The sequence below is a fragment of the Diadema antillarum genome, unplaced genomic scaffold (assembly GCF_040938485.1).
Source record: "Diadema antillarum isolate AM-2024a unplaced genomic scaffold, OU_Dant_1.0 seq00002176_RagTag, whole genome shotgun sequence".
NCBI lineage: Eukaryota > Metazoa > Echinodermata > Echinoidea > Diadematoida > Diadematidae > Diadema > Diadema antillarum.
The window spans coordinates 267,445-279,428 of NW_027272814.1; the positions used below are offsets into that span (position 1 = coordinate 267,445).

General features: G+C 41.2%; 1 protein-coding gene across 1 annotated transcript in view; it reads left to right on the forward strand.

The window, feature by feature from the left end:
- Positions 1 to 11,815, forward strand: part of LOC139714153 (TOG array regulator of axonemal microtubules protein 1-like) — a gene marked incomplete at its 3' end in the record, with an annotated part of 37,011 nt that extends 25,196 nt beyond the window's left edge. Inside the window, exons 4-5 of the mRNA XM_071625872.1 lie at positions 9,622 to 9,924; positions 11,571 to 11,815. Of these exons, the coding sequence (XP_071481973.1) occupies positions 9,622 to 9,924; positions 11,571 to 11,815 (548 nt within the window). The remainder of the gene's footprint in view (positions 1 to 9,621; positions 9,925 to 11,570) is intronic.
- Positions 11,816 to 11,984: the final 169 nt, after the last annotated feature.

Genomic DNA, 11,984 nt, shown 5'->3' on the forward strand with positions numbered 1-11,984 from the left:
GTTTGTTAACTCATTTGTTGCCTCCTGTGTTTTGTGAATTTCAAAAAAATGTGAATGCCTGGCCTTTGTGCAGATGTGATATGGGATAAGTGTTATGTTGGAAGAGAAAATGTAGTTTTTCATTTAGGCTGAATAGCCCTAGACTAAGGCAAATGAACTGATGTCAGTTGCTGTGGTGCTCGATACACCACCTTACTTTTTGCTTTTCATATTGGTAGCTACTCACAGCATTCTGCCTCATTTTTCTCAAAATTATCTGCCTGGGTGTTTTCTGTGTCTTGTCTGCATGAATTGCATAAAATGGGCTTTCTTTCTGGGCTGCAAGAATGATCTTTAATATACATAGTATAATACCAATCAATTCTTACTTTCAGACCGGCAAGAGATGTCTATTTCAAGCATTTTGCAGCACTAACCTCCACATTTGATGTGACATTTTTTCTTACAGACAAGAGAACTTGGCAGTCTTTGCCAATAGAGGAAGATGATGTCTTTGGTAAATCTAGATTTGTCATTGAATCTTCACCAGTTTTCTTCCACTAATAATAAAAAAGGAGTTTTGACTGCTTATTCTATCCATCCCTATCCACTATATGCTAATTTGATCTTTCCAGATCTATTGCTTCAATTCCCACCAAAATATTTGTAGTGTTCTTCAATTCAAGAGTGTGAAGTTGTTCTTTAGGACTCCATCATATCATGGGGATTTCTGTCAATTTGCTGTGTGCGTCTAGAGTGTGCGGTGACACTGTCTTTAGCGCAGATATACTGAACAGTATTTTTGCTCTATATAAAAACAGAACAAGACAAAATAGCTCCTCCCCTAAAAACACACAAACCCCCTCCCCAAACAACAACATAAAAAATGCCCTTACTGAATTATGGCTGACTGATGTGTGAAATGCAGCAAAATGTAATAACGTTGATTACACCAGAAGATGATAATGTCCTACATGTACATAAAGATGGGGGGGGGGGGGGGGGGCATTTCATAAAGCATTTTGCCTGATACTTTTTCTTACAAACTTACAAGCTACTGAATTCCTTGCATCTGATTGGCTAAGAGCAAATTTGTGGCATAAAAAGCTGCTTCATGAAATGCCCTCGAGAAAAGAAAAGAAATCAGTGTATTTTTCACTAGGTTGTCACAGAAGAGCCATTTTAAATGCAAGGATATACTCTGCAATGCCCAGGTATGTAGGAGACATGCACCTGGTGCTGACCTTTTCAGTGTTTGGTGTTGTTTAGCTTTAAAGGCAGCCGATCGCCATCCCTGATGGTACGTAAACTCCGAACGACCGAAGTTTGTGCATGCAATTGCGCAATGCCAGTATCGGTGCTATATCCATAAACGTGTGGGACAATGCTACCACTGAGACAAGTGTGTGTGTGTGCCTGTGTGTGTACGCATCATACACAAACATTGTCACCGCGAGCTGCGGTGATTGGAGGAGAGAGGCCAGAAGACGCGTGGCTCTTTTGGCCTCTCTTCATGCGCATGCGCACTGAGAGAGTACGTCCATTCGGAAGCTCTCGTGGCTCGCTGGGACAGCCATTTTGGGTGAGGAGATAGGCACAGGGAGCTCTCTTGTAGCCTACCGTATTTTCGCTGACCCATTGAGCCAGCGTTATTCTCATTGGGGGTCAATACATTTGATACAGAATGGGGGAGGCAGCGTGTTGCGTTCGTCTCCGTGCCGCACAAACCACTCGCCACGACTGAGTGTCTTTAAATGTATCCTCACACACAATACCCTGAGTAATGCCTAGTACTCTGCTGACATTTTCAGGATGTGGGACTTTTCCAAATATCATTCCCAATGACAGGGAGCAAAGAGCGTCTAACCTCCTGGACTAGAGCAGAGGCAGTCACTTCAAATCCTTGATCACACTACTCACCTCCACCAACTAACACAGCCCATGTCCGACTGATTGATCGAGTGGCTATTCACTGACTTATATTTAGTTGAAGGGCCACCTGCCTGTCCGTCCTCTGCCGATGAGGAGCTATTTTTGTATGGCAAGAGTGACGATTTCCTCCTCTTTGTTTGTTGGATGTGCTCTGTTTTTCAGAAAGACTCCTCTTTCATTTGTATTCTCACTGTGCCATTTATTTCAAGGTAGAAAGAAGGTGCAGTAGTCAGTAGAAGGTAGAAATGCATTTTATCTTGTAGAAAGATTATCTGAGTGCCTTTCATGAAGTCTCTTGCTATGTTTCAATACCCTTCTATTTGCATCATGATTTTTCCTCAGTGTTGGAGGAGTCACAGTGTGATGCATCATTTTCTTCCCTGCAGATTTTTATTCCATCGCGAGTCTTAAGACCCTGTTCATACCAAAGAAATGGGCCGAGCCTTGGCTCAGCCCAGGCTTAATTGCAGGAGCTTGGTGTGTTCACACTGAAATTTAGCCACTGATTGTCTCAATCTCGCCATCGTGGTGTGCTAAGTTTAGACAAATTTTAAATGGTTAATGTGCAATGTAGATGTACTGAACCCCGAAGTGAAAAATGAGAACTTAAAGCCTATACTTGTAAGCAGTATTGGTTCAGTCGGACAAGGTTAAAGGTCAAAGGGTCAATGAACTTACATTGAACAACACTCTACTCACAAATTGTAATATGCGGGCAAGACATCGCTTGCTGTTTGCCTTGTTTTTCTTATTTTGGTTGAAGCGTGAGTGGAAAGCTCAAACCTAGCCATTTTTAATGTCCTGATATTTGGAAATTAAAGAACGGACATAGTAATATAAAAATTGTGCCATCATTCTGTGTAGGTTCTGGAGTCAATAGGCGTGTCTTCATCAGCTCGAAGTTCAAACTAGCGGGACATTTTGCGGTCTTAGAAAATAGCCCGATACAGCGAATGTGCGTCTTCATCAGCTCGAACAGCCTGCTTCGGGAAATTAGTCCGAAAATTGACGCATGCGCACTTTGCAATATTACTCTGCCTGGCTCGCGGTTCGAAAGTGGATTTCCCCGCTCAAAATCTACTATGTCACCGTATGTACGATTCTACAACCAGGGAGGTGAGCAGTACAGCAAATTCTCTCCAAAGGGATATTAATAACGCTACTCTTTCTTCTGTCCAGTGAGGCATCTTATATGAAATTAACGAATTGCAATGTTTAAACAAATCCAAAATGCACACAATCTGCAAGAATCTTCAGCTAAGGTAGAGTGGACTAGAAGAAGAAGTTTACAAAAAATCAGCTTGCATGCACGGCACTGAGTTTTAAAAGGGAGGTGAGAGAAATCACCTCCCTGGTTTTAAAGATGACAACAACAGTAGGCCTTTAGTACACACATGTGATCCTTGAATACACCGTGCGTGTAATGTACTATACACAATCACTAGCTGCTTGTACATGCGCTTTCCATTGCCAGCTGGCTAACCAGAAGCGTGGAGGGATCGAGAAAATTTCGGGCTGATGGAGACGCACCCAAGATAGCGCGCTATTTCACGAATTAGCGCTCTAGTTGACGAACTAGACCAAGATTTTTGGGGAAATTTTCCCGATCAAATAGCGCGCTATCTGCGTCTTCACTACACAGATAGCGCGCTATTTTGACATCGGACTAGTTTGGTAACCGCAAGATAGCGCGCTATTTTGAAACTTCGGGCTGATGAAGACACGCCTAATGTGCTGCCTTTTCACAAAATGAATGCAGAGCGCTCAAGTTTGAGGTTGAGACTAAGAACAAGAAAAGAAAAGAAAAGAAGAATAGTAGATGCCCTGCCCTTTCTGGGTCCAGCTCTATGCTGAGGAACACATAAGGGATGTTCAGACAGATCATGAAGTGTTCATCAAAAGCTTTAAGTATCTTGACTGGATTAATTTCCTGTCTCCTCGCTCTGCCCAGGTAGTACCACAAGAAGAGAACATCTTGTGTGGCATCCTCATTATGCCAGTTGGAACTCGGGCATCTGGAAGGCATCCAATCTTATCACCGAAGAGATTGTAGATAATGAATTCTGGATTTGCAGCTTGGGTTGTGTAGCGCAGTGGTTTAGAGGAAGCTCAAGTGCATGGAACTCTTGCTGGAGGGGAAAAAAAAATCATAACAGATCTACACCGAAAATTCAGCCTGCACTTGAAATGAATGACAATGAATGTGTTGGATGTACTTTTGAGGAGTACAGTGAGACTGCATTTCAGAATCCTATGTCATTAATCAATTTAACAATAACTTTTAGCACTTGATATTGGTATGCAACTAAGAGCAGCAGCAACAACAACAACAACAACAACAAAAAAAAGGTTAGCATTTGTACATTATGTGGAACATTTTAGAAGATCATGTCTACCTTTTTATGCACAGGTCCTCCTTTTCATGTTCCAGAAGTGTTGTGCAAAGCGTAAGAAGCCTTTTATTATAATAAAAATGGCTAATATTAAAAAAACCCACTAAAGCAACTGTTTTCTACAACTTCCATCCACAATTCATTGTATTCATCATGGTGAATTCATTTCCAAACTCCTACCTCAGTTTGTTTCCAAACTAGTTCAGCTTTCTAGTCATTGATTTTTTCGCAAGAGCAATGAGAATAGCTCTCGGGATTGAGCAAAGCTGGATTTTGAAAATACCTCTAAGCCTTAAGTGACCAGATGTGAAATGAGCGTCTGAGAAAATGGGATTTTAGTTTGCTTGATCACACTTACAAAAGTAACTTTATGAGCATGAAATTAAACAAGTTTACAATCTGGCTCGCATGTAAGTGTGAAATAGCTCTGGGATTGACGCTGATCAATGCTGCACAATCCTAAACCCTTGTGGGACCACCCTCCTAAAATGCTGTCAACGTCGTTTGTAAATAATTTTGCCGATGGGACTTAAAGAGTTAATTGTTAACCCCAGGCTATGCGGGATGATGCAATTAATGCTGTTCTCAGAGCTTTGCTGATTTTGTCATTTCTTTTTTTTTAATGAAAGTGATTGGACTTTGCACCTAAACTGTTGACGGGGACATGTAGCTTTGCCCAGGCAATTTGAGTATCACATGTCTCTTGTGTTTGTCGTGATGCATGAAAGATATCTGTCTGAAATTGTGCTCAAACCATGAACTCATTTGCGCTATAGTCCCATGGATAAATCATTGGTAGACCTTGCCACATGACATTCTGTCAGTCTAATGTGCAAATAATACGCAGGTGAGAGGGCATTAGTGGAGATGCAGCACACTCGAGGATATTTACATTATTACAATGGTGAAACATGCATGAGGTGAAGCTGAGTGCATGTTGCACAGCATTCTTAGTGATGAATTGACTTCATCATGAATGCTAGGGCATCTCATTTTGAATTTTAGCTAAGCCTGTTTTCTATTTATGATTGCCTGATCTCAGGATTTACAGTATCTTGATGGGAAAAAGAAGAATTGTTTGAAATTCCAAGTTTTTATATAATATTCCCTGCATTTCAAAATGTTCATGTTTCTAAGGAATGTCAACTACAGTGTAACTTGAAAACTTGTTTTGTGTTTCTTTTTTTTTCCAGAGATAGTTGTTGATAACATTCATTATATACAATAACATCAGCACAGAAAAGAATGTGACTGTCTTTCCATGTGGAGCCATGCATAATGAAAGGGGCTTGATGTTGTTTTGTTGTATAATTATTGATTGCCCTTATCTTGCCCCACACCTCCACAAACATGCTTGCCATCAAACACAATTGGACAGAGAAGCGGGTCTCCAAATCAAGATGATATCCATTCATGCAGAGGAGTGCTCTCTGTGCTTGAGGGAGGCCTTTCATGAGCTCTTCCTACTAGAGGAAGATACGAACAGAGGGAGGAGAAAAGGGGAGGAAAAAGGGGGGTGGGGTTCTGAGAGATGGTTTTACTGTAAGCTGTATGAGGAGAATATTGTAGTTTCTAGTTCAATAAGAGGGCGATGCTTCCCCCCACCCACCCACCAATTATTAATTTTCTGGGATGATTGTTATCCTTATGACATGCGCAGGGAGACCTGCTATGTGCCACATGATGTCATGTTTGGCATGTGCTGTAGCCTGTGAACAGTAAGCTTATCAGTGACCCCAGGAGTGTAAGGCTTCTCCGGGGAAGGTTGTCATACTTATCCCTCCTCATGCCAACCTTATATTTCATCCGATGCCATAACAGATCAAATGTATTGTTGCCACTTAGTTATAAGGGACAAAAAGAGAAGGAGAACAGAAGAAAGACGGACACTGAAAGAGAGAGAGAGAGAGTCATGTAGTTGTTGGGGTGGCATGACATTTGCTCCTGAGGCAGTTGCTCTGGTCTTATTGTCTCCAAGGACTTAGGTTAGGTTTGTGATAGGGTTTTAGGTTTAGTTTCATGTGAGGATTAGGATTAGGGTTAGGGTTATGTTTGTTATGCATGTTAGGGTTATTTATGTTTGGCTTTGTGTGCAGATATTTCATGGGAGCAATTGTTGTAAGAGCACATGTCATGGAACCAGTTGTTGGACATCACAAAAAAGCTGAAAATGTGGAACATTTGGAAAGGGACACTTGTTCTGTTCTGGACACTTGATACAGCACCAGAGACATGTGCTCTTTAAAAAGCCCACATAAACTCACTGGGAAACAGTTCCTAACAATTCGTCATACAAAACTATTTCCCCGAAGCTCATAGTGTATATCACATCATGGATCTATGAGTGAAATAATATATACATGATTAATCATGTACTCATAAGTTTACCTAGGTTGAAACTGAATTGGAAATTGATCCACAGCCATAGGTATCAATAAAAGTGGCCATGAGAATGAGCATTGAGAGTTATCGATGCATATCTGTGAAGTCTGCCAAATACTTGTATTGCATAATCAGCCAGTCAATGGCTGATATTCTTCACTCTGTTGTTTCAGTTACTAAAACTATGTAAACCTGGAAAGTGTGAAATATATTTAAGGACACAATGATAACTGGCATCTTGAGAGTGTATTGATGCCTGCCAATATATTAGTATCACAAAAATCTAAATGAGGTGCAAATCAACATGAATACCAGAAGTTACGTTCAGACGGTGATCCTTAACCTTAGGGAACTGCTAACTTTGAGGATAAGCTCGTCATTCATTATGTGGCCACCAAGTGTTGCATCAGTCTCTTTTCTTTGTCTTGAAATGACAATTTCTTGATGAAATTGTCATTTTGTTGAGGAAATTGCTATTTCGTCAATGGAAATGTAATTTCACATATGAAATTGGTATTGTCTTGACAAAATTGTCATTTTGTTAGGAAAGAGACCTTGCAACACTTGGCGTTTTATAGTTAACAATGAACTTACAATTAGCTTATCCTTGAGGTTAAGGATCACTTTCTGAACGTAACTACTCAGGCAATGCCAGAATGCCATTTCTGCTTATGCGTGACTCCCACTGTTGTTCTTGATATGATTTATTCATCATTTGCCTACCAGGTATTTAGTAAATTTGTGAGGGAGGAGGGGGGCGGGGGTGGGGAATTACTCGATGGCATTCTGACCACACCATACTGCAGTCTTTAGACGAGGCCTTGATGTTGTAAAGAGCTGACAACAATGGCATTTGCCATGGCAACAGTTTGCAGATGACTTTATGAGAGGATGTACCTTTGTATTGATGACATACCACTTGTGACTGCTCTAAATTCTGTTTTAAACTGTGTAAAATACATTAAAGTGGACCTGGGGTGGGGTGGGGGGGGGGGGGGTTGACTACATTATGTGCTGACTCAATTCACCTTGAAGAGATAGGATCACAACATAGATATGAATCTTGCTTCAAAAAGAAAAAATGAATAGAAATAAAGTGAGGCCAGTCTAGTGGAAATATGAAGAAATTAAGGCAGAAAGTTGAGCGTTGTGATTGTCGCCAGGATATTCTTATCTCTTCAAATTAATCAGTTTGCTGGAAACTACTTGGTTTATGTTGGCAGTTCTGAGTTATTCTTTTTTTATTTTTCTTTATTTGACACATGAATTGCAGACAGCACAAATAGGCTGTAATATCTACTCTTGAAGGTCACAGTATACTATGTAAATGGGAAGACCTCAGATGTACATATGATAACATGGCATGACAGTGAAAAAAAACAAAACCCAGCAACCTCAGGCTGTTCACCACGTGATATTCCAAATCAAAGAACGAAGAACTAATATTGGTTAGCCTTATAGGAGATGATTAAAAAGTTAATTTCACTTATGTTAGTGCAGTCTATAACTTTCAAGTGCTTAAAAGGCATCATTCATCCAATGTTTGTCAAATCTCTTTGACGCATCAAGCCCTCCCCCCCCCCCCACCCCTCCATCTATTGATTGATGATGTTGTGCAGAACGAGGGTCAGATTACTTCCTGTCCCTATCAATTAGACGCAAACTTAGGACTTGACGTCAACAGGCCATACTACATGTCGTCGTTGACAAAGCTCAGCCCTGGCAGAGTTGGGTAATAAACCGATGTGGACTCTAAATGCACGCGTCATTTCGCGCGGATAAAGCCCATTGCAGTAGCAGCAAAGCAGTGAACCAATAAGGAAATTTTTCTGTACATTGCAACCAAAACAGAGAGCTGTATGAAAAGCATCTCTAGCGTTATACATAATGAGATGAATTATAGATAGATGCCACTTTGACTGTCCTACATTGGCCTTGACCTTGGGCAAGGCTACTAATTTTACTCCCCCCCCCCCCCCCCCCCCCCCCCCCCCAGCATTACCATACTCATACTCGGCCAATTGTGCTATCATCGGCACAGCGTAGCCTGCTTGGCTAATGTACGAGGATGGTATGAAATAAGTGCAGTTTACATACCTCTATCACCTCATGTGTGCTTCCCTGTTCCTTTTATCTGAATTTCTTTTTCTTTTGCTGTGGATTCTTCCTTTCCAGAGAGAACACACACACAATCTGGGGTCACTTTTGCTCAATTAATACAATCTGATTTTTCTTTTTCTACGTCGTGATTCAATCACCTTGCTTCTTGGATACACATTTAGGCTCAAGTATTCCAGTTGCAACACCTTTCTGTGTAGAAAACCTTGTAAGATACAAAAAACCATAATGGCTTTTTGTACCGGCATCAGTAACAACATAGTAAGAACTGACATACTTGACATTGCCTAATATATTGTATGTATATCAATATAAACATTCATGTGAATATGTCTTCAGACCTCCTCATTCCCAGAGAACATACATAGATTTGATATAATGAAATCTGCTGGGCAATTTATTCTAGCAGTGTGTTGAAAATAAAGCAGATTCCTTTTTCACTGTCATTGAGTGGACAACACCAACAAAATAAAAGCATTTTGTTTTTTTAGTACAACAGTGTCAAAAGTGCCATCTGTAGCTGGCATTAGCCGCCACTGGTACTTTGCATTTCTGCCACATATTTCAAGTAGTAATCCAAGTTACCATAAAAGCTAGCTGAGAAAGCTGAGCTGCAGAAAGTCAACTCAAGTTTGATCCAACTTTTACCAAGTTTTGTGATACTTTAATCATCTGCATATTGTGCATCTATTTTTGAAGCTTTCGTACTTCTCAGTGTTGATATTGGGATTTCAAGACCTCTTTCTATTTTCACATATGTGACGTTTGTTTGTTTGTTTTCTCCTTTTTTTGCGTGTGTGATCTCCAAATGATACAGCTGGTCCAGACCCATTTATTGGCAACACAGCCGTCATCCCAAAGAAACGCAGTGGCAATGCAAAGCCCCACCATCTTTCCCACCAGCACAGCCGGGAGGAGGTGGAGCACTCCAGCCGCAAGCAGCTGTCCTACAGCGAGAAGCACATGCCCTCCGTGGGCCTGCCCCGGGCTCGGGACGAGGCTGAACAGCAGCGCATCCACCGCATGAGCCTGTCTAATTCGTGGCCGGACCCTGGCATCGGCATGGACGATGGGGTGTCTGCCAACTCCAACAGCCGTAAGAAGATGGACCTGAACCTGGGTACAGATTCATTCATTTATTCCATTTTTATTTTTATTTCTAAACAGTTCGCCTTGATCAATTCAAAAGTATGATGATATGTACGTGTGTATGGCTTTCTTTTCAACATTCTCTTTAATTAATATGTGAGAACAATAATGTTTGTACACCATCAGAGCAAGTGTGTCTATTGCAAAGCCAGACATTTTGACAAAGTGTGGTGTGCCATACTCTCTCGCTCCCATTTGTCGATGAACTATTTCACATGCGACAAGCAAAACGTAGCGAGAGTTGCTTGTCGAAAACCAGGGTAGTTGCCTGATCTTCCCAGCACCCACGCAGTGAGGGGTGATCATCAATTTCATCAGATTTCCCAACTACCTTGAGGCACCAGTGTGATGAAAAGTGACCAAAATCCAGGTGCTGAGCAGAATCATACACTCTTCAACAAACTCTAGGACTTTGCAGTAATTGTTTCAAAGCATTTAAGGAGGTGGAATCCAGTGTGAAGTCTTCATAACCCGCGACAAATATTGCCATAATCCCTTTGATATCCACTAAACTTAGAAGTGAGCATATTTTTTGTTGTTGTTTATTTTATTCTTCTCTTTTTGCATGCCCTGTGTGGGAGTTTTGAAAGTTGTCTTGAACTTGCATTAGAAGTGGAACTCACAGTTGAATGACAGCTTTATTTAAAATGCTCTGCCTGCTCCCACTAGAGAATAAATTTTTGTATTCTTCTCTTGAAGTGTTCTACTCATAATCAGAATTTCAGTGCACTGAAAATTTTGACCGGTTGAGTCAGATAAATCAACATCAGATCTTCACTCTTTGAAGTGACTTTCTCTCAGTGATGGTGGTACATGTTTCTGTGCATATTAGATTACAATTCTTCAATGACCAGTGTAGGAAAGAATACATAATTTCAGGGATGAATGCAAAAAAAATGATGATATAGATAAACAATGTCTATGAGTCATGTTTGCGTATAATTAAAACTTATCGTTGACCATGGCTGAGCAGGGCCTTAGTAACATTGAAAGCCTCAATATTCTACAGACTGTACAAATTAATTACAGGGTCCAGTGCCATTCAAGGGCAGAATAGATGAAATATTGCTTGTAAAATGGATTAAAATCTCTCTCTCTCTCTCTGGTGCTCGCTACTGTACTGTGTGTATAATGCTGTGTGCCGTTTACTGTGGTGTGTGTGTTTGTGTGTATGCTGGTAATTACTCTGGCATCCCACCCCATGGACTATTGTTGTATACAGTAGTTGGTCGTCTAGTTCATTCTGCTGCTTGAGGTTCCTGTGTGCTGCTGAATATGACAGTGATGGAAATTGATTAATGAGAGGATTACATGCCGATTCGTTCGTGTGTCAATCAGGATAGTGCAAACAAGTAATAAACTATGAAGGTTGCTTGTGGGTCCTACCCTAATAGAGATTCAGCTAAATTTATGCATGATTCTTGCTACATAACATAACATTATCTTTCTCAATCAGGCACACTAGGCCCATACGTTTTCATTTCACATGTTGCATGTGAAGCGCCTATTCCATGTATACCTGTTTTTGGAGCTGAGCAAATTGTCAGTTTTAGTGCTTTCCTTGTATTACCACTTCTCTGTGCATTCATGTTTGCTTTTATTTTCTCAAACACATAGATTCTGGGCATGACTTCCATGACATCCCCTCGCCAAACAAGTCTGCCATGTCGGCGGGCACCTCACCGATCTCACCCATCCCCTTCAAGCCCACCCTGGCCCGGTCTGCTGGCCGGAGGGGCCAGCAGCGGGCGCCCCTTGTCCCCCTCGAGAAGACCAGTCCTCGGGATGAGTATGACGATGACTGGGACTCCTATCCAAATAGCTACAGATCCAACTGGCCCGAAGAAGAAACGATGCCAGATGTAAGTCCTTTTACCACAAATCCCAACAGTTATTTTGTTTTTTGCAAAGTCAAGTTCATGCAAACCTGCTGTAATTTCGCATCCGCGACAGAGATATTTTTGCCAAAAGAAATCACTTTTGATAAACAGAGGGATGTGCGTGGCAAGGTCAAGGTTTGGGAAGCAACAG